The sequence below is a fragment of the Spermophilus citellus genome (genome assembly GCF_964194105.1).
Source record: "Spermophilus citellus genome assembly, chromosome: 5".
Lineage (NCBI taxonomy): Eukaryota > Metazoa > Chordata > Mammalia > Rodentia > Sciuridae > Spermophilus > Spermophilus citellus.
Window position 1 is genome coordinate 71,747,508 of NC_138186.1, and position 23,173 is coordinate 71,770,680.

Sequence of the window (23,173 nt, forward strand, 5' to 3'; positions counted from 1 at the left end):
ATCTTCTCCAACTCCATCCATTTACCTGCAAATGCCATGATTTTATTCTCTTTTACTGATAAGTAATATTCCATTGTGTATATATGCCACATTTTTTTAATCCATTAATCTACTGAAGGACATCTAGGTTGGTTCCATAGTTTAACTATTGTGAATTGTGCTGCTACAAACACTCATATGGCTGTGTCCCTGTACAATGTTGTTTTTAAGTCCTTTGGGTATAGACCAAGGAGAGGGATAGCTGGGTCAAATGGTAGTTCCATTCCCAATTTTCCAAGAAATCTCCATACTGCTTTCCATAGTGGCTGCACCAATTTGCAGCCCTACCCGCATTGTATGAGTGTACCTTTTTCCCTATATCCTCACCAACACTTATTGTTGTTTGTGTTCATAATAGTTGCCATTCTGCCTGGAGTGAGATGAAATCTTAGAGTAGTTTTGATTTGCATTTTTTAATTGCTAGCAATGATGAACATTTTTTCATATATTTGTTGACTGATTGTACATCATATTCTGAGAAGTGTCTGTTTAGGTCCTTGGCCCATTTATTGATTGGGTTATTTGTTTTTTTGGTGTTTAGATTTTTGAGTTCTTTATATACCCTAGAGATTAGTGCTTTCTATGATGTGTGAAGGGTAAAGTTTTGCTCCCAAGATATAGGCTCTCTATTCATCTCACAGATTATTACAGATTTAATGCAATTCCAGTCAAAATCTGAATGACATTCCTCATAGAAATAGAAAAAGAAATTATGAAATTCATCTGGAAAAATAAGAGATTTTTATTTTAGCAGGAAGAGTGAAGCAGGTGGCATCACTATAACAGACCTTATAAATTGTACTACAGAGCAATCATAACAAAAACAGCATGGTATTGGCACCAAAACAGATTGATAGACCAATGGTACAGAATAGAGGACACAGAGACTAACCCACAAAATTAAAATTATCTTATATTAGACAAAGGTGCCAAGAACATGCATCGGAGAAAAGATAGCCTCTTCAACAAATGGTGCTGGGAAAACTAGAAATCCATATGCAACAAAATGAAATTAAATCCCTATCTCTCACCAAGCACAAACCTCAATTCAAAATGGATCAAAGACCTAGGAATAAAATGAAAGACCCTGCGTCTAATAGAAGAAAAAGTAGGCCCTAATCTCCATCATGTGGGATTAAGCCCCAACTTTCTTAATAAGACTCCTTTGGCACATGAATTAAAATCAAGAATCAATAATGGGATGGACATCCTACCTTTCCACAGATTTTCCACATATGGTATCCCACTTGTCTCTGAGTTCACTCAGCATGTTATCCAGCTTCAGGTTGTCATCAGCTAGGGTGGTTTTCTCCTTCAGAGAACGGCCAGTTCGGTTGGTGGTATCGTAGACAGAATGCTTGGCTCCAAGGGATTTCTGAAACTCCTATATATTTAACAAGAAAACAATGTGCTTTTCTACTTGGACTAATAAACAAAATAGATAAAAGGCATTAAAGAGGCATCCCTGACAAATGGAGTCTCTGAGCCAATATGAAGGGGAAGTAAGAATGGCCCCTCTAGATTCTCATGTTTGGGCCCATGGCTTATGCCATTCTCACCATTTAGGAAGCCTATATCCTTCCTCTCTGGCTATACAAAGCCCTATCTATGTCTTAGAACATCTACAGATTGCTCTTTCAGAATCTAATGGCTACATTGCTAACATGACATCTACACCTTGCTGCCTTTTACACGGTTAGACTTTCATGTTTGTGTATGTACACATCTCTATGTGTGGAGGGATGAGTTATATTTTTTCTACACAGCTCAATTATAAGCATTTATAGACCAGAGGAACTGTCTTTGCAAGCCTTTTGTTATCCTTTTATACATAGTAGGTATTTGTAAGTGTTTAATAGAAGGTTAGGAAAAAAAGACAACTCATTGAATGTACAACCTCATGGTCAACTTAATGGGTAGCTTACAACCTTACAAAATATCAGGCAATTATAATACAGTGATTCTCAATTCAGGCAGCACACTAGAATCACACTAGGTAGTAAAATGCTCTGCAAATGTAATTTTCTCACATAATATCAAGGTTAACAATGATCTAATAAGATTTTATTGCCTGTAAAAGTTATACTTTAAATGTCCTATTACAAGACAAAATAGTATATTTTTTAATTTATTTTGAGACAGGATCTTGCTAAATGGCCCAGACAGTTCTTGAATTCGCCTGCCTCAGCCCCTGAGTAGTTGGGATTATAGGCATATATCACCAGGTTGCATTTTTTAAAAATGTAATTTTAGTTGTAGATGGACATAAAAACTTTTTATTCTACTTATTTTTGTGTGGTGCTGAGGATCAAACCCAGGGCCTTACACATGCTAGGCCAGCACTCTACCACTGAGCTACAACCCCAGCCCCCAGGTTGTTTCTTTATATAATATAATATAATATAATATAATATAATATAATATAATATAATATATATATTTGTAGCTGAACACAATTCACTTATTTATTTATTTTTATATGGTGCTGAGGATTGAACCTAAGTACCTCACACATGCTAGGCAAGTGGTCCACCACTGAGCCACAACCCCAGCCCCATAAAATGTATTTTGAGGCAACTACATCTGGAAATCTTAAAGTATTAAAATAATTATAATATCATGCTATTTCTATAGTTTATTATTCTAAATGTTATTTTTTCATGCATTCTGAACAGAATGCTTGTGTTTAGAATCACGATATTGATAAAGGCTTTCTTCACACGGTAAACACATAATAAATATTAGAGCCGAGTATTTTTAAAATACAAAAGTCCCCAAATGATGAATAAGTACAAAAGACTTCTTTGAAAATTAATAATGGACTACTATTAATTAATGGACTACCTTGAAATGTGTCTTGAAGAAATGGCTGACTTTGGCTACAGGCAATATGGGGCAAAATAGAGAATCTGTTAGATTAGTTCTGTGCATTTTCTTTATCTGGGATTCTCTATTATGCAATATACTTTCATAACACTACAAGTCCTCCATGTTCAAATTCATAAAAGGCATTCTATCTTGAGAAACAGGCTATTGTTTTTCCATCAGAGGGGAAGGATGGAAGGTGCTGTTCACTGTCACTGTGCTTCCAAGATTGGATGTGGCAGCTCCCCAGCTGCCAACAGAACAAGCCATCATAAGCCCTCATTCAGCCAAGAACAGATGTTCAATGTGTTTCCTCCAGGCATCCTCTGGTAGTGACCCTGTGAGCCTAGCCCGCCTGGGTGAAAATAATGGCTAGAATTTTCTGATGATGAACCTGATGCTGCTCCCAATTTTTCCAGCCTTTTAAAGTTATCATGTTTTAAGCAGTGATTTATCGGTAGATGCCTAAAACTGTAAAACTGTTTGCAAGAAACCAACTCTCCTTTTACCCACATCCTCACTCTCACGGTTGGTGATCACTTTACAAACAGAACTGTAAACAGACACAAATGCAAGAGTTGGGTAGCAGGGTATGTGAAAATCGAAATGCCAATGCCAACATTCAAACCACTACAAATCCTTTATGTGTTTTAGACTACAGAGGAAGTCTAGTTTTATTTTATTTATTTTCTTTTTGGTAATGCTGGCCATCAAACTTAGGATCTTGCATGTGCTAAGCAAGTGCTCTACCACTGAGTCACATCCTTAACTCCCAGTTTTAATTTTGTATTTTTTTAAGCAATTAACTCTTGAATCATTAATATAACAGTCACTAAAAGTAAAGATATTATTGCTGCCTGACTCACATCAAGTGCAATTGGTTTTAAATTTGACATAGGTTCATACTGGGTGGGCTTTTTTCTCTAGTGATGAATAAATACATAATCAAGTAAGAATCTAGATGTGATACTGAAATACATAATGATGTATTGTACAATATGCTTTTCTAATGACAGACCCACCTTATGCTGTGCAAGCTGTGTTTTTATTTTATCTGGATCATTGGCAATTTCCAGTTCAGAATCCAAACACTTTTCTGACTCTTCTAGCCATTCCATTAGTTTAGTCCAAGCTTCATGGAACTGTAAAAGAAATTCACATCTTTGTCCAGAAATTTTTGAATATACTGTATTTGATATCTAGCATATTTTAAAATAGAAATTAATATTAATGGACATATTGAATATCATTCATTCAAAATTTCCCTTGAAGAAGAAAAAAGTAAAGCTTTCTCCAGAAAATTACAAAATGTCTGGACAGTGCTTGGCATTTATGTTTGTACCCCATGGTAATTTTGTTGTAACCCATTCAACACATGGACATGAACAGAAATAGGAAGAGACCCAGTTAAGGAGCTCCAGGGAGAACTTCCTTTTTTCCTGTTCTTTATTTTTGCTCAATAATTAACACAGATTCTCAGAAAATGTTGTTTGGTCTTTTTGTTGTGTTGTGGTCCACCGTGGTCTCTTGACACATGTGGATTTACTTCTAAGGTGTTTAATTTCTTTTTTTAACATTTATTTTTTAGTTGTAGTTGGACACAATACCTTTATTTTATTTATTTATTTTTATATGGTGCTGAGGATTGAACCCAGGGCCTTGCACATGCTAGGTGAGCGCTCTACTGCTGAGCCACAACCCCAGTCCCAGGTGTTAAACTTCTAATGTGTTAAGAAAAAGGAAGGAAAGTAGAGGAGGAAGAATAAAGCTTGGAAATTGATTTTTAAAAGTAACAAGAACAAAAAGGCATTGTATTCCTACTAAACATAAAGATAATTCCACATCTTCATTTTTGCTAACAAAATTCTCATATTAATGCCTGTGTCTCACATACTGGTTTTATATGTACAAGCACGTACAATACTTCAGTTCTAACAAAATATAATTCTCACACTCTGGAGAGCTACATATTTGTGGTTTCAGCCAAGGTCTCTTTTCTATCATATAGAAGAATTAGTAGGTTCTAATTTTAGATACCAAATTGTGAAACTGGTTATAAATTATTTCTTATAATAAACTAAAATGAACATATACATAACAAAACTAAAGTAATCAACATAAAAGACTTGTCTACCAAAGAACATTAATAATGAAATAACAAAAAGACATTTATCAACATGAGCACAATCCAGGCACAGAACCACAAAGCTTCAGGGCCCACAAGAGATTATCTCATTACAAATCTGCTCTCTCTGCACATCCCTCCAAAAACTCTAATCAATTTAAACATAGAAAAAGAAAAAAGCCAGGCAGAAAGGCACATAAAATGCCAAAGTCAGAGAATTATGATCTACATTAGAGCCAAAAACTGAGATAGAATAAAAAAGAAAGAAATTAAAGAAACAGCTAGTTAAGGTGTTAGGTAGTTTGAGAATAAATAACATAGGTTGCAACACCTGGATGCTAAGTTCACTAATATAAACCATAGTTTCTAAGGAGGGTTCTGCTTTCAAAGCTATTTTTAAGCCATATAAATAGAGGGAATGCTATCCATTTCCAGTGAAACAGTGGAAAATGTTTATGAAGTGAGTTAAATGAAATGAAACCAGGAAATTGATTAAGTGAAGAATGAAGAAAGAGGATGAGTAACTGGCTATTGGTACCAAAAAACCTTTGTAAATGAGAAGTTCCAAAATCAGGAAATACCTGTACTACAGGTGGCAATGTGCCACATACTACAGAGACAAAAAAATGTTAGGCTCAGAATTAATATTTTTTTAAAATTTTTTAGTTGTTTATGCACCTTTATTTATTAATTTATATGTAGTGCTGAGAATCGAATCGGGTGCCTCACCCTGGTAGGCAAGTGTTCTACCACTGAGCCACAACCTCAACCCAAATTAATATAGTTTTGAAGAAACATTAGAAACTAACTCTGTTCCAAAGGCTTCTTTTGAGCATTGGACAAGTCATCTCTCTCACTCAAAAAGGAACATACAGCATGTAATTCTCTAATGCAATCTGCCATTTCTAAAACTTTAAAAAATTTATCCTGATAGCTATAAACAATGAAACACTTGATTCCCATGACACTTGTTATATCATGTAACTGAGCTTGCCTTAGGAAGACTGCCTTAGGAAGTACTTGGAAGTTAGTAATAAAATAAAGTATGATCCCTTGCTCTAAATATGAGAGTGGAGGCTGAAAAACAAAGGAAAAATCAACAAACACAATAACAAGATTTGGAGCTTCTTTTTGAGCTTTAATGATAATGGTCAAGGTATAATCAGTCTTTCAAGATCAGTTCCCCAGGGCCTGAAATTGCTGCCAGGTCAAAAAATGATGTCAACATGCAAAAATAGGCCATGGTCTTTTCACCTTACACTGCCCGCAATAAAAAGTACTTTAATAACATACATTTCAGTAGTTAGAACTGATCCAGTGCCAAGTTCAGAGAATTTCTGTAAAGGTTTATTACCTGCTTGGCCCTCTTCCTTGCTTCATCCAAAGATCTTCCTCTTTCTACTAACCGTTGAACCACTTTTTCCCATCGACTTTGAACACTGATGAGTAGATTCTTAATTAGGACAACATCTTGTTTCTGACTAAAATACTTCAGGTGGGTTCCAGTTTTGTCCAGTTCTATTATCTGCTCTCGGTGAGAATTTACTTCATTGGCAAAAACCTTTCCCCCAGAAAAAAGGACAAAATTAGAAACAGGAGAAAAATGCTTCTGGTGTCATAAAGCTCAAATTGTTTTAATGGTCAACAGAAGGTTTTCAAGCACCATATTCATACTTTTCCCATGAAAAGAGCCCAGCGTCTGAAAGGAGAATGCTATCCATTTGAGTCACTACATACCTTGTGCTCATCAATTTGAAACAAGACTGTGTCCAAGATAAGACTTGGCCGAGAAGCTACATTTAGGGTCTGTTCAGCCTGGGTGAGCCAGTTGATGAAGTCTTGGAGGGAATTATGGAACTCCATTGCCAAGTTGAGGGCCTCTTCCAGTTTAGTCTGTGAAGGCAGATTATTTAGTGTTTGATGCCTAAGGGTTTGGGTTATATTGTTGGTTTGTTTTAGGTTAATCATTCTTTGCAGATTCCTTTCCCTTCTACACTTTATGAATACAGTACCCATATTAACCAGTCAGATTACTTTTTTATAATGGGCCTTCACTAAAATACTAGCAAATCAAACTTCTTTATTAATTCCATCTAGTAAGAAGTATTTTCCCACAGCTAGAAAATATTTAATATACATTAAACTGTGCTAATGGACAATTTTCTGATAGCATTACTCCCAGCATTACAGATTTCTTAGATTGTTGCTCTGAAATCTCTAAAAAGTGACAAAAATTCATAATTTAACATAAATTGTAATCACTTTTGGATCAAATTTTTATGTAAATGCTCATAAAATCCAAGTAGAATCTCTTGCTCTTTCTTTGTTTCGTGGGTGTGATTAGAATTTGAGAGTTTGATAATATTTAAAAATATCCCTGAATGACACTTGAGCTATGATATGTTTTTATCTGTATTGTATAGATACCTCTTTGTTCTCCTGTCAGCATACTAGGTTCAACTGATGCCATGGAACCCCATGCATAATCCTTTTTAAACGTGAATTACTAAAAATTTTACTCTTGATAGTTCTAACTCAGAAATAAGGCAAAATCCATGCAATAAACCAACTAAAACATTGGTTCTATTATTTTAATCAAAGTACATACTTTCCTTTCATTGAGTTTGGTTTCCACTGATTCCCATTTTTCTTTCAAGTTATTTATGTCTTGGTCAATATTTGTCTCTGCAGATTCGGGGCATCTTGCAAGCATCTGCTGGCCTTTCTGCATCAGACTCTTATATGTTTCCTCTTTAACATCAAAGGCAGCACAGACTTCCTAAATTGAGATACCTTGAAGTTACATGACTTTAAAGAAAATAAAATCTAAGAATTCTCTTTCTAGGTCATCAATCCCAAACCCCTCAACAAATATTCATTCCTCTGGCATAAAGAACAATCATGACACGCAGTTAAACTTTTTTCTATATTGAAATAATTCTAAAACCTACAGCTATATCCAGTCTACTGAGAAATCTCAGAAATGGTGCTATTATTATCAATGCATTCTGCATGCCAAAGTTTGAAGCAATAATTTTCATGTTGTCAAGAAATATTTCACAGGCTGGGATTGTATCTCAGTGCAGAGTGCTCACCTAGCATGTATGAGGCACTGGATTAGATCCTCAGCACCGCATAAAAACAAATAAATAAAACAAAGTTATTGTGTCCAAATACAACTAAATATATATATATATATGTATATGTATATATATATACATATACATACATATGTATATGTATATATATATATATATATACATATACATATATATATATATATATTTTTTTTTTTTTTAAAGAAAGGTTTTACTAGCCAGGCACAGTGATGTGCACCGTTAGTCCCAGCTACTTGGGAGTCTGAGACAAGAGGATGGCAAGTTGGGAGCCAGTCTCAGAAACTTAGTGAGACCCTGTCTCAAAATAAAAAATAAAAAGGGCTGGGGTGGAACTCAGAGGTAGTGCACCCCTGGGTTCCGTCCCCAGTACAAAAGGGGAGAGGGGAGACACACAAGTATCTTCTTTTAACAGAACAAGAACATATTTTCTAGCCTTCCATGGTACTAGGTGAGAATATCATGCTTATTAAATGAACTCTGATAGGGCAAAGGGCAAGGGGAAGGTAAGGGAAGGGAGTGGGGAATAGGAGTAGGAAAGATGGTGGAATGCGATGGTCATCAATACCCTAAGTACATGTATGAAGACAAGAACAATGTGACTCTACTTTGTGTACAAATAGATATGAAAAATTGTGCTCTATATGTGTAATGTAAATTGCAATGCATTCTGTTGACATATATAACAAATTAAAATAGAAAAAACCAATAATCTTGTATATTCTGATTTATTTTGGAGATTTTTCTTTATACTTCAAGGCCCAACAGTTTAAAACCTGCACAGGATTATAACATTATCCATTTGAGCTTATCAATTTTGGGGGAAATGTTGGCTTCTAAAAAATAACTTGACTTCTAAAACCTCATGTGCTGACACATTAATCTTTGAAATAAAGAATAGGTTCTGACTTAAAATTTTTAATCGATAACTGGTATTGTTTCTTACACACAATAATCTCTGCTATAAAATCACGTATCCTTTAAAGCCTTTTCTTATTATATATAATATAACACCAGGGCCCACAAAAATGGTCAATCTGTTAATCTGAGACTAGAACTATAAGAAATCTGAACGTACCATATGGGCATTAAGTTGCTCCCTGGCCGTTTCCGGTAAACCTCCCAGAGGTTTGGATGCCAGCAGATGACGCTCTGTGTCAGTAAGCCACTGCTGTAAATCCTCGATTTCGCCATGGAACCCTTTGGCCTGCAGTGATAGGTAAGTTTTAAGTTTGAGCCACAAACACTGTCACTTTCACAGCAGAAAACAGATTTAAACAGTCCCAGCCTGCCAAGCCCCTCTCTGCATTCCCAACGGCCAGGTACCATTAAATCTGCCTGGCCCCTCAACTCAGCAGATAAGAGTATTATGCTAAGAACTGAAGAGTGCCTTCTTCTTTACTCTGTTCTTTATCCACACTCATTTCTACTACTCTCCTTAAAGTATAAAAATTAAACAGCAGTCTGTGAACTAATGAGAGAAATCCATGCTATTTTGGTCTTGAACACTACAGACTAAATCTCAGGATTTAGTCTCTTTATTCACCTGACGTAAGGCACCATCCAGCTGCTGCTTCCTTTTTTCTGTTTTTTCCAGAACATTTTGCCAGCGTTGATTTAAAACTTCAAGCTTGTGCTGAAGATTGCTTGCTTCTTCTCCTGCACTTGATTCAATTAGATTATTTCCTGCTTTATTAACCGCTTCCACTGTGGACTGATGGGCTAATACGTCATTTTGAAGCACCTGAAAATATTAAGAAAACATCATGTTTTCCAGTTGGTAACATACTGACACCACTTTTAACATAATTGTATTTTCTGTTTATGAGACATTCTGAAACAAAAACCTCAAAGCAGAGATTAACGTGAGGTTTTAAAGTGATGGAATTCATTTCACTTTATAGCTTTCCTAGATATAGTTTTAGTCTACCAACACTCCTTGAAATAATTGTGTAAGGACACCTTGCCAGTTCTTCCCATTACAATGAACTTGTAACTGATGCACTACGTATCTGGAGATTATCATTAAAGGTTCTAAATTTTTTCAATTTATTGAATCAAAATTAATTTTTATGTCTTAATTACTTAATTTAGAAATATTTTTATATATTCATTTTCAAACATAAAATTATCACTTCTAAAATATAGATATTTTATAATTAGCTTTCTAAAAGGAAAGAAAGTAACCAAAGAATATTCCTTTATTTTCTCTTATTGGAGGGGCATTAGAATTAACTGCTAATTTCAAAGGAATGTAATATTGTAAGGGTCCATTATAATCCTTCCCTATGCTTACTGGCTCATAGTTGGCAATGGTAAAGAAAAAGAACTTCAGCTCTCAGCCCATGTCAGATATCACACATTTGTAGGGGAATCAAGATAGGGATTTCAGAGAAGGGCAGTAGCCATCTGAGAGCACTGTTCTCTGACAGTATTCACTCATTTTCTAAGGCATCTGGTGAAGGAGTGTTTTCCAAAGGCTATAAAACCAAGTGAATAAGGAGTTATCTTTATAGAAAGCAGGTACTTTGATATGTTAATAGTAGGAATTCTTTCTCAAGATGGAAGAGTTAAATGTTCTTGTCCAAATTTAAAAGAAAATACTATAAAATGCAATCTTCTAAATGGTCGGGGTCTATAGGAGAATGCAGGAGAGGAAGGGGTGGAAACATTACCTTCCTTCCTCCATCCAGCAACTCTGTTAGAATTCTAAATCTTCTAACTTTTGATCTTTGAGCAATGGAAAGAAAAAAGGAACCATTTTTAACTGCTCAAAAGATAGATAAACAAAACTAGAAGGTCCTTCCAGACCCCTCACCAAAACTGGATCTGTGCCTCATCTTTCCTTCTCTACTATATATTTTATGTAGTTCATATCACTGATGTAGGTTACTTTTTGAAACAACTACCAGGTTAATGGAAACATAAATGCATCTATAAATTCACACTATGAAAATAAACATTTGGTTTCTATGAAGTTAGTCTGATCAGTCATTTTTTGCTTTAAGCAAAGGTATAATACAGACATTAAATAATGAAGCAAGCTTCTATGTAATCACTATTTATGCAAAATAATCCTAATTTCTTAATCAGATATAGCTGGTCAATGACTATCCATTTAGACAGGACCAGGCAAAAGAGGAGAAAGAATCTAAACTAGGGAGTTGTTCGCATGGGGAAAAATATGAAAGAAGGAGAACTAAAGTAAGAATAGTCAAAAACTGTATCTCATTATCTTAAATGCTATTTTTTGAATTTTACATTTATTTTTAAAATGTTAATGAAAGTAAATTATTAAATGTTTCCTCTTGATAATCAGGAAAACTTAAAAGTTCAGCTTCAGGACTTGGAAGACACTATTAGTAAGGTAAATGCTTAAGTCTAGGAAAGACTGTGGAATGTTAAGGTAAACTTTACTGTGCATTTATAAAAGTCTAGTGATTCAAGAAATAGGGAATGATCTGCTGCTAAGAATTATCAACCAGTGTCACAAAGATGACAATGACATAAAATGATTTTGCATGAGTCTCTTCAGATTAACAACTTTCATCTCATAAGCTTCAAATCAAAAAACATAAAAAACTCCTTTAAATATAAATGTTTTTAAAAACTGATTTAGAAAGGAATATGACACAAAAAGCCAGTCAAAGATAAGAGTGGCAGAGACAGAATGAAAAACCACAACATAATGAGAGATGTACAGACAGAAATCAGTTAGATACCCAAGCAGGCTAAGAGACATTGAGTGGAGACAGGAACCAGAGGAAAAACAAAATCTGTATCAAAACAACAACATTTTGAATCCCTAATTTTTTTAGGCTATGCCCAACAACTTTTAAAAATAGGTGAAGTTAACACAATAACAGGTATAATTAAGAATTTTAATCGTTCATGTTTGCCATGAAGCTCCAATAAAATTTAGCCACAAATTTCCCATCTCTGCTGTATTTGATAACAACTATACTGAACAATGAGAAAAACATTGTAATAAGAGCCTATTAAGTAGTTTAATCCTTAGTTACCAATATCAAATATGAACTTGTATTAAAACCATAACCTTGAAAAATGCATAAAGAAACATACCAAAAACTTTGATGACACTAAAAATGCACAGAAAAGAAACATAATATGTAACAATAGCTACATACGTGATGCTTGGCAAGTTCAATTTCAATGGCTTTAGGGTCTCCTCCAACAGGTTTCTGTTCACTTAGCAAGCCCTCAGTGTGTGTCAGCCATGCCAAGAGCTCATCCAGAGCATGCTGGAACTGACCCAGTGCTAACAGAGCACCCTCCAGCTTGTGCTACGAGAAAGCAGAGAGAAAGAAGATCCATCTATGAATGACCCATATTTATAAAAAAAAAAAAGGCAAAAATCAATTGTTTTCTTCTGCCAATAAGCACATCCCACTGAAAGCAATCAACATACACTGCCACATTTTTAGTTTGATCTTCTTTCTTTAAAAAATGGCATAAGCAAAAAGAGCTCTAATAAGAGAATCTGGGACTTCAAAAGTTTATTTCCATAATTTACTGATTTTATTTTTAGTAATTATTTTACATTAATGCCTAAAATCAACAATGCTTAACTTCATAACCAAAGTCTTGGTGTTTACCTGTCTGTTGATAATTCTCTCATCCAGGCTATCCCATATCAATTTCAGTTCCATTAATGGGTCTTGCACTGTGTGTTTGTCACTTTCTTCTGTTACTTTTTTCAGCAGAAGTTCTGCTTGATGGTTCAGTCTTTCCATTTCTATCTGTTGTTGATAGGCCTCTGACTTAAATTGCTATTTTAAAAAAGAAAGATACAAGGGATTTTTTTTTAACACATTGGTAATTTTAAACAAACAAAAATCTGTGGTTAAATATTTATTCCAATTCATATTTCCTATTGTAGGGAAGTGAGAAGGAATAAAAATCAAACATGGGATTAACTGATGGAAGAATACAGATAAAAAATTAAGGAAAATGTTTCCTCTTTATTCATTGTTTCTGGTGAAAAGATATTTCTATTTAAATTTTGATATTTCATTTTTGTTCTCTACAACAAAATGAATAAATATAGAAGTCTGAGCATATTCCAATATCTAATTGTACACTAAAAATGAGTTTGAAATGATAGAAAAGATGAAAATAAAATATATATTAACATATATGAAAACCAGAAAACAATGTACCTAAGAAACTCAGTATTTCTTGCTCTAAAACATACATGCACCTTGCATCCCCTGATAATTTTTTTGTGGTTATGTTACATTCATTAATATTTAGTCATTCCTACACTTCATCCTTCGCTGACACAGAGGAACACTATTCCCTGACATGGTGCCTCTTATAATACAGACATGTAGTTAATAACCTTGGCTTTGCCAATCAACAGGTTAGAAAATGGTTGCTTGTAACAGAAAATTGTCCTGTCATAAAATATCTTCATAAAATATTTTAATCTGTAATAGTAAATAATGGCTAAGCAGTTCCTTAATTTTCTTTCAAACATATGAAAATAATAAGTAAATTACAGTGAGTACTTACTATGATCAAATTACTCAACCAACTTATTACTATAAGGAAATACTCTCATCCTCCATTCACACTAAGGACACAAAAATAGAGAAGTCAGAAAACTTTCCTGAGGTCATTTGGCTAGCAAACGGATGAACTCAAACCTAAACCTAGACAACTTGATTTCAGAGTTTTCTCTCCTAACCAGCTTACTATATGAAAACCACCTGAAATAAACACAAGGATCCAAAATAAATTCTCCTTCATCGCTGTAATTGTACATATAAAGTATGTCATGTGCTTGCTATATGACAAGGCAAAGTAAAACAAAACAAAATAACAATGGTAATCATAAAATTCTCAAGAAGAAAAATTTGTTTCTACGTGAAACAGTCTGTCAGACTCAGATGAAAATGGCATAATTCTAAAGTCAGATAATTATTTTACATCAAAATCTATAGGACTTCGCTGATAGTGGTCTCTGTATGAACAATTAGGAAGGCAATAGCTGATTTTACTTCAGTAAATAATCACTCTACAGAAGAATCCAGAGAGGAAACAGTCCAGCCATTTTCACAGCTGGAAATTAAGAACCACAAAAGCAAAAATGACAGAGGAAAGCAGATGGAAACCAGTAAACATTTACAAAACAAACATCTTGGGAAATACAATTATACTATAAATGTGTCCATTAATTATTCAGAACATATGAAAGAAAAAATGTTGCTGCATGTATATTGGTGACACACTCCCCACACTTCACCATACCCCCAATATGAGGATATGTGAAAGACTATACATCAAATCTCAAGAGTACTTGCTTCTGGGTACAACATATTTTAGGAAACTTAGAAAAATTGTTTTTTTTTTCCTTTTAGCTTACTTGTATTATCCTACTTTTCTATAATAAACAAAATAACAAGAAAATAACTAGTATATTTCCTTTTTAAATGAGCATTTAGCTACTGCTTACTCTGTGTAGGCACTATTTTAAGCCCGTTTTAAAAGCAAAATGTAAATATGTTTCATGTTAGGAATCTGATGACTTGAAAACTTAAAAATGTAGTGTTAGGATATGGTTCAGTGGTAGAGCATTTGCCTAGCATGCATGAGGTCCTGGGTTCAATCCCCAGCATCAGGAGAACAAAACAAAGAAATGCAGAAAAGTCTTTGGTAAATGATGTGGCTGCCACACATACCTTTAGCTCTTCAATCTGCTGCTTGACAGTTTCAAGGTCTGTTCCAATTGGAGACATTGAAGCTAATTTACCACCTGCAATATCGACCCAGTCAAATACTGCCTGAAAGACACATTAGTGTATATGTTAATATACTAGTATATTTGAAGGTGCTACAGTATCTTATGTATTTTAGAAAAGTCTTAACTCACCATTTTTTTTTTTAGGCACTAAATATATAAAAAGTGACACTGTGCTTTAGTGAAGTTCCCAGACAATACAGTGGGGGGAAGATCTTGAAAAATATCTGAAATTGCTGCCATTAATGAACCCTAAGAACTTAAACAGCAACTTGGGAAATAAAATATTTTCTACTTCCTAATCATACCTCGGAACCTCAGAAGTACCTGGGGACTTCCATATCTATAGTGACACTAGCTGCAGGTCTTTAATGGGAGTCTTCCACCTCTAGTGACACCAGCTGCAGGTCTTTAGTAAATCCAGCTGCTCCTCAGGACCAATAGGACCTTTGATGGTCCTTGTTTTTCTAGCAGTGGAAGGACTCTTATGACTGTCCCTCTAATCTTGGAGGACAATGCAATTCAAAGATTCACCATCATGGCCTGACCTTACCAACAGGGCTGGAGTCTGATTTAATTAGTACTCAATATTAACTAATAAGTTATCACTTTGTTTAAAAAAAAGATGGGTGGAAAGTTTTAATAAGGTGTTATTTGTAATGATTTTTTTAAATATATTTCCAAAGTTCAAAACCCTTTTCAGCTAACATAAAGCCTGGCTGGTGATATTTATTTTTACAAATATAGAAATGAAATGGCATAATGAAAAAGGAAAAGATGTTCTCATCCGAACATTAAAAAGAATATTCACTCAGTGCTATGGAAATACTTAGAGAGAGGTTTTTTCCATATGGTAAGAGTGATCAAAGATTAAACTCCTGCCAGCCTGTTAGGAAATGGAACAAAGTTAAGGAAGGTAGGGAAGAAAAATCCCTGAGTTTGCCTCCACTGAAGAGAATTTTGGGTACTGAAAACACCAATTCATAAATGGTTAATGAACTGATTGACAACCTTGAAGAGATGTGAAAAACAACTATTAAAAGAAACTATATATATATGGAAAAGAAGAAAACACTTTTTACAAATCAGATTATGACTTAACAAAATGGAAATCTATTTTAGTACATGGAGAACATTGGCTTCAAATCAAATTTCTTTACTTCTGACTTTAGTTAAACTTGGTGATATTTTTAGATAGTGTTTACTCCTTTCATCTCATTCCACTCAACTTCAGAACAAAATTTAGTCTCAGTTTCATTTCACTGTTTGGTATAAAATCATGTATGAAAAATTGTTTGAGGGAACACTTATGTTCACTTTAAAAAATTAAAGTATTTCTTTTTAAAGTAAATTTCACTATGTGTTTAGATACACATTTCAATCTATACACCTGGAAGGTCAGAAAAGACATCTAAAAGGCCAAACATGAACCGGAGTAGCTGGGACAGTTACAGGAATAGATTTGGCCACAACTGCATGCACACTTGCAGTCTTGGGTTGTGCCAATGTGTAATTTTGTCGACATCAACTAGTATGATGCCTCCTTCAGCTAAAACCAGCAGACACACTGTAACCACCTTACCTGCAGTCCATCCTGGTACTGAACCGCAGCCTGCATGGCCTCCTCGAGCTTATCAATTCTGTCTTTCCAAGCTTTATTTAGAGAATCCCACGCCGAATTTAACTATGACATAAACATTATAAGTTTTTTAGGGTCAAGTTCAAAATTTTTAACTAGTTGTTAAAACATGTTAGTTAAAAATATTTGAGTTAACTAAACTGTTTCAAAGGCATCTGATAAGAGTAGAAACTAAGCCAGTTGTACCTCATCGATACTCTTCTTGACGATGGGTTTATCAGGTTCCCCACATGCAGCAATGAGTTCGGAACCCAGGTTAATGACCATGTCCAGCTCTTCCTGTAGCCCATCTATTTCTTCCCTTATGGCCTAGAATAAGAAAGTGACAGCCTTACATGTTAAGCAAAACCACCCTGAAACTAAAATGATGTATACAAAAGATACTGATAGTAATTATTTCTAGGAAGTGGGATTATGATAATTTTTATTTTCTTCCATTTCCTAAATTTCTGCAATAAATTTTCTCAACATAAAAACAAGAAATATTTTAAAGGAAAAATGGCACCATTTAAATAACAAATGCCACATTTTTATTTTAAGAACACTAATAAATAATAAATATTATAACAATACAGGAACAAATTTTGAAAAACATCAGCAATATTATAAAGTGTAGGAATATTTTGTTTTTCAAACCAAATATGTCTGACAACAAGCATTTAAAATAGACTTAAGTAAAATATAAGCTCAAAGACTTTATACAAATTAACATATGTTAGTAGATTTAGGGTAATCAAGCTTTGGATTTAATGTCTTTATTCTAAGTATGACTTATAAACTACAAAAACATTATAACAGAAATGAAGTATATTATCTTTGCTTTTATCTTCTTGGTTAAATATATATTAATTAATTTAACAAATATTTAGTAAGCATAATACAAGCCCTAAGGCACTGGGGATATAAAGAAAAATAGATCTAGTTATTCCCCTCAAGGAGCTCACAGTCCATCAGGAAAGACAGAGGTATAAGCAACAGTAAGTCAGACTATGTGTTTTATGGCAACAAAGATGGTAACTTATTCTTAGCAGATAATTCTGCTAACTATACAAAAATAGAGTTACACGGGGTAGGGGCGGTAATAATTGAGCTTAAACTTGAAGCTTGAATAGGATTTGTCACCAAAGTGGCCAAAAGAACATTCTAAGGTAAGGAAATAAAGTGTGCAAAGGCACAGATGGATGCTAGGGAAAGCACAGGAGTTTTTTGGGGATGACCCTTTCTAACTACTGCAATTGAGGGAATCTGGTAAAGAAGCATAGAATAGAAGCTTTTGGAAATAGGTCTGGGCTAGGCTGGTGCATAACAAGCTGCATACTCTGTTCTAGGAAATTTGGGTTTTATCCAGTATGCAGTGGTACCTCTGAGGGTTTTCAAGCAGCAACGTAATAAAGGCAGATACAGAGAGATGATTGGCAGCAAGGTTAGAGGCTTGGCAATTAAAGAGACTGTACTGTGGGTTACTTTGGAAGCCAAAAGGGGAGATAATGAGGCCCTGAAAAGGCAGAAGCAGTGGAGATGGAGAGAAATTATTTTAAATATGCAGTCTCCAAGCAAAATTTGTGGGTATATTCTATCTCCTACCAACATTATGCATTCTATGTTCAGAAACAAATATAAAATTTTAACAGAATAATATTCCTAACATATACCACAGGAATCCAGGTTTCATTATATATACTATTTTTTTTTAAACTTTAAATGAGATTTTCTGCTTACCTCTGCTGCTTCTTGCTGTTGTTTTACTACTGAAGGATCAATTCCAGGATCCTCCAGGTCCCGGATGAAATCTTGAGTATCTTTAGTGGTAACTACCAGTGACATGTGATCACACCAGAACTTTTCTGCTAATTCCATTACGTCCAGGAGTTTAGCTTCTCTTTCTTCCACCAATGTGTGTATGTTCTCCCAAATGAAAACCATTTGGTCAAGTTTATCCTGAACAGCTATGAAGCCAAACAGTATTAGCATAGATGTTGGCTAGCTCCATTGAAGCAATAAAGCAAAATGTTTTAGCTCACACAGAAAGCAGCGATTTAGTTAGCTAGGTATTTAACACTGGACTAGGTCTTGGCTGATTGTAGTCTGATCAGTATCACTGGGCCCAAAGATCCTATTCCAGCTAATGCAAGATCTATGGGTCTCTTGTTCTGCTGAACCAAGGCTCTTCCTGAAAAAAAATGGATGCTCAAAGCTATTTAAACTCAGAGTATACCCAAGTTTAATAAGTTTTAAGTTTGCTGAGTCTGGTCAAACTTTCTCAAAAATTAAGTAACCATGTAAACATTTGTTATGCTCTCCAACTCAAGAAAAAAGTTATCTGTTTAGTCCCAGGAATATAAAAATGTAGGATGTGTACTTCTGGCTTGCTTCTAGATACCCCTATCATGAATTGCCACTGTGCACAAGGCCAGCTCATGGCTTTAAGTTGGATGGGCTATGCTCTTGCCATTTCTGTGGTTATGGGACAGAGCAGGCATACTAGGTAAGATAAGAGAATCAGGAATGAGAAAAAAAAATTATTGAAAAACCTTGGTTTTGGCCTTATTAGCACTATGCTTTAGCCTACTTGTTTAAAAAGGCCCAGGGATTACATGGTCTTTGTATAACGGCACAGTTTGTATTCAATCAATTTCACAAACGCAGGAAGACATTAATGAGGGACTTGTATACCCAGCCCTTCCACCCTAAACACATATCTGTAATGCCTTTTCCAAGATCTGGCATTCTGTTATGCAATTGGACTATCAAAGAACAACATAAAAACTGAGAGTTGATACAAAAGCATAGCTGAATTTTTCAAAATTATTACCTTTGGCAGATATGTCTTTATCAGTGCCGCCAGATCTAGCAATCATTTCCTCTCCCCTCTGTTTAAGAGTTTCATACAGTGGTTGCAGCTTTTCCATATCTACTGATACGTTCTTATTCTCACTGATCTGCTCCTTGATCTTCTCCACCTCAGCAGAGATGGAAGGTGGCTGCCTCAGGCGCTCCACAATGCGCTCCAGGCTCTCAAGGATCTGGTCGATCTTGTCATGGAACTAGTAGTACAACAGTGGGATCATTTGGGAGCAAATAGATCTGGGATACTAAGTGTGAAATTTAAGTGGAAAAAAAATCCACTTAATTTCTTTAATTAAGAACTAAATGTGAATCTCATTTGTCAATATATTCATTCATAGAGTTAGATACAGCTGGTATATTAAGTCATGCCTAAAATCATGACTTGTATATACACTTCTGTGTGACATACACTATGTAAGTAGAATGGACTTAGTTTCTTTTAAATAATTGAGGGTATTCATTAAGAAATGATAATATATTAATTAACATATAACTGGATCACTGGAAAGCAGCATCTATTTTAACCTGTTACTTCATCCTGTTATCACAATTCAAATTTTAAAATTTATATTCAATAAACTAGATATATGTCTATCAAAACTGATTGTTTTCTTCTTTTCTAATGACTATTTTGGTATTCTAAAAACCTATATTATTAAGTGTGAAATTCACGGACAATTTTGATTTAAAAGATTCCTTAAGTTACATATTTGCTAAACTGAAAAATGTCAAAAAACTAAACACAACATTCCACAATGCTATATCAGAAATTTGGTTTTAGGGCTGGGGGTATATAGCATATGCTTAAAATGCACAAGGCCCTGGGTTCCACTCCTAGCACCAAAAAAAAAAAAAAAAAAAACAAGTTTGTATTTAATTCATGGTCAAACACAATTTAAAAAAAAATTTTTTTCTTCTTTTCTGGTACCAGGGATTGAACCCAGGAACACTTAACCACTGAGCAATATTCTCAGCCCTTTTTGAAAAACATTTTATTTGAAGACAGGGTCTTGCTGAGTTGCTTAGCACCTCACTAAGTTGCTGAGGTTAGCTTTGAACTAGTGAACCTTCTGCCTCAGGCTCCAGAGCCACTGGGATTATAGGCATGAGCCACTACACCCAGCTAAATTTGTTGTTTTTATATTAAGCAAATTTATAAAAACTAGTCCATTCACAAGTTCTACTTTATTTATTTCCAACTTCGTATTTGCTTCCTTTTTATTTGGCTTATCATTCAGCCTTCCCTCTTAGTGCCTTGAGAATGTTTTATTAATAATGACAGTAATACTTTATCTCTACCAATGGCAAATGCTACCTTCCACTTGAGATGGACATGGAATTAAATATCTGACAAAGAGAGTGACTGTATGTTTCTTAGTCACTGAAAATTATCTTTTATTGTGTCTTAAAGCAGGCACAGAAATATAAGGGCTGGGCACAAGCAAACACCACCTTTGAGAGACAAATACCCTGTGTCAATACCCTGAGTTAATGGAGTGAAATAATTCTGGTTGAAATTTAATCAGGATATCTAAGAGGATGGCTTTCCCTGCTTTGCTGTTTGGGAGGGCGGACCCAGTTCTATTTCTAGTGTACACGATTACCTGAGTTGATTGAGAAATGGCTTCATCCAGTGCCACAGCTCGCTTTTTGACATCTTCTTTAATTTGACTGTAGAGGGTGTCGGCTGCCACATACTTCTCTTGGATAGAGAAGCCTTCCCCTGGGCTCAATTCCAGTAACTGTGGCCCAGTCTTGTTCATCTTATCTATATGAGGCTTGTGTTCGGCTATCAACTCTCGAAGTTGCTATAACAAACCAAACAGCTTCTCAGAATCTCAGAGTCACACCTCCATATTACAGCTGTCCACACCCCCAACGCATCCAGCTGGCAAGAAACACCAAACAAATGCTCGCCCCACAGCAAGGCATTTAGCACATGATGGCTCACACAACTCTTTGCCAGGAAGAGATGGCCCTGACACAAATATTAAACAACAGTCTAGTCATGCCAAAGCCCCTTCAAGGGTACACACACACAATTGCTGGTTGAGTGAAATAATGAACCCAGTTCTTTATGTATTCCATGCCAATAGCAGTACACTTTGACAAGAGTATAAGCCAAGGGTCATTTTATGTGAAAGGATACTAATCTCCTATGTCCCTACAGAGACCAAACAATAACTCTTGATGTACCTCTGTATACACTTGTGATATGTACAAAAATAGGGAGAAAGGAAAAAAGAGAATGGAAAGAAGCTCAGTAGAAGGCAGGCAGTGTTGAGAGTAAAAACTCAAGATAAAAGAACATGAGGGTGATGTAAGCCCACAAGGCATTGCATTTATGTGAACCAATATAAAATGGATACACATTATACTGTATATGAATATTAGAATCTACTCTACATATATATGACATAAACATTATACATACATATGAATGAGTTTATTTCTATTCACTATTTTAAAATGTTAAAGTTGTAAGGGCAATCAACCTTTCAAATACATAGCTATATATTGTGTGAAAGGTGCATTTAAAGAAAAATGTGTCTTAGGTATATGTTGCATAATTTCACAACCTAAACAAGAGATACAATGATATTTATATTAATGAATGGAAGTGGGATCCAGGTGGAGCCCCATTCCTGCTGATGGAAATTATGGATTGAAGGCTTGAATAAAGCTGCAATATTTATATTTCATGTATCTTGGGTTCTTAGTGGAATAGCTTTTTTCATGAGTCAAGCCCCAAACCATTCCCAGGGGAGTTTTGCCTAGTTTCTCTGAGGCCAGCCTCCATGCATCACTAAGTAGCATTCCATATGTCCATGTGATAGACTGGGTTCCCTCATCAGCAGTTCCTTGTCCTCAACAGAAAGTACATCTCCAAATAGTTTGCTATCCAATCCCTAATAAGACCTTCTCTGAGAGAAATCACATTCAGGAAAGACTGTCTAGAGATAAGCTAGCCATTCTTTTCTGTACATTTAAATTTCCATTATTCATAAAGTAGAATCACCAGGATGGACATAACTGGGTTTTTTATTCAAAGTGTCCCATGAAACTAGTATTATGGATTATTGTGAGAACTTGTTGAGGAAATTAGTACATTACATCATCAACTATCCTCAGTGTAACATACTATTTTTAAAGTTTTTAAAGTTTAGGAAAGAGCTAAACAGGAATTCAATTTTAAAAGGAAGAGGATGTCTAATTGAATATACTGCAAGTAAGGACATGGGAGGCGTAGGCCTACAATCCAGCTCCTGAGTGTTTTAGGATGAGCTTTCCTTATTTTCATTTCATATAATCAAATCATCTCTTCCTGCTGCTTGACAGAATGGAGGTGGTGATGGCAATACCAGCTATGATAAAATCAAATGGGAAAGGAGAGCTGGAGACGTCACACACATTCTGGTTTCAGTATTCCACAGTTCATGCTTGGAAAACAAGTGCACACTCAGAGTAAAATGCAAAACCTTTGCTGAGGTTTCTCAGGCTGCCTAGAGATCTTATCTGTGCAGTACTACTAAGAGGTGACAGCCTGGGGAGCATGACAAGAGCCTTTTGCAGACCATTCCATGACACACAAGAGAACACCCAATGGATACCCACACTTGGGCATGTGTGGGCATGAGAATAGGGCCTCATATGGCAAAATGATCCGGGACTCCAGTCCTGCTGGAGATACTTCATTGTGATTTTAAGATATCTAAATCTTGGTAATAAGGTCCTTGGAACCAGCTTTTATTACAGACAAGAATGAACTAGATCTTCCC

At 35.1% G+C, this 23,173-nt stretch overlaps 1 protein-coding gene across 12 annotated transcripts in view; it reads right to left on the minus strand.

Annotated features, from left to right (window-relative positions):
• DST (dystonin) overlaps positions 1–23,173 on the minus strand; it is a 435,613-nt gene that overhangs the window by 27,301 nt on the left and 385,139 nt on the right. For all 12 annotated transcript variants that reach the window (XM_081294333.1, XM_081294339.1, XM_081294338.1 and 9 more), the window contains 15 exons: positions 20,999–21,202; positions 19,360–19,591; positions 18,267–18,493; positions 16,734–16,856; positions 16,491–16,592; positions 14,850–14,951; positions 12,762–12,935; positions 12,294–12,449; positions 9,692–9,889; positions 9,224–9,352; positions 7,638–7,808; positions 6,767–6,922; positions 6,384–6,590; positions 3,927–4,046; positions 1,254–1,423 (listed from right to left, as the gene is read on the minus strand). In XM_081294333.1, the coding sequence (XP_081150459.1) occupies positions 1,254–1,423; positions 3,927–4,046; positions 6,384–6,590; positions 6,767–6,922; positions 7,638–7,808; positions 9,224–9,352; positions 9,692–9,889; positions 12,294–12,449; positions 12,762–12,935; positions 14,850–14,951; positions 16,491–16,592; positions 16,734–16,856; positions 18,267–18,493; positions 19,360–19,591; positions 20,999–21,202 (2,471 nt within the window). The remainder of the gene's footprint in view (positions 1–1,253; positions 1,424–3,926; positions 4,047–6,383; positions 6,591–6,766; positions 6,923–7,637; positions 7,809–9,223; positions 9,353–9,691; positions 9,890–12,293; positions 12,450–12,761; positions 12,936–14,849; positions 14,952–16,490; positions 16,593–16,733; positions 16,857–18,266; positions 18,494–19,359; positions 19,592–20,998; positions 21,203–23,173) is intronic.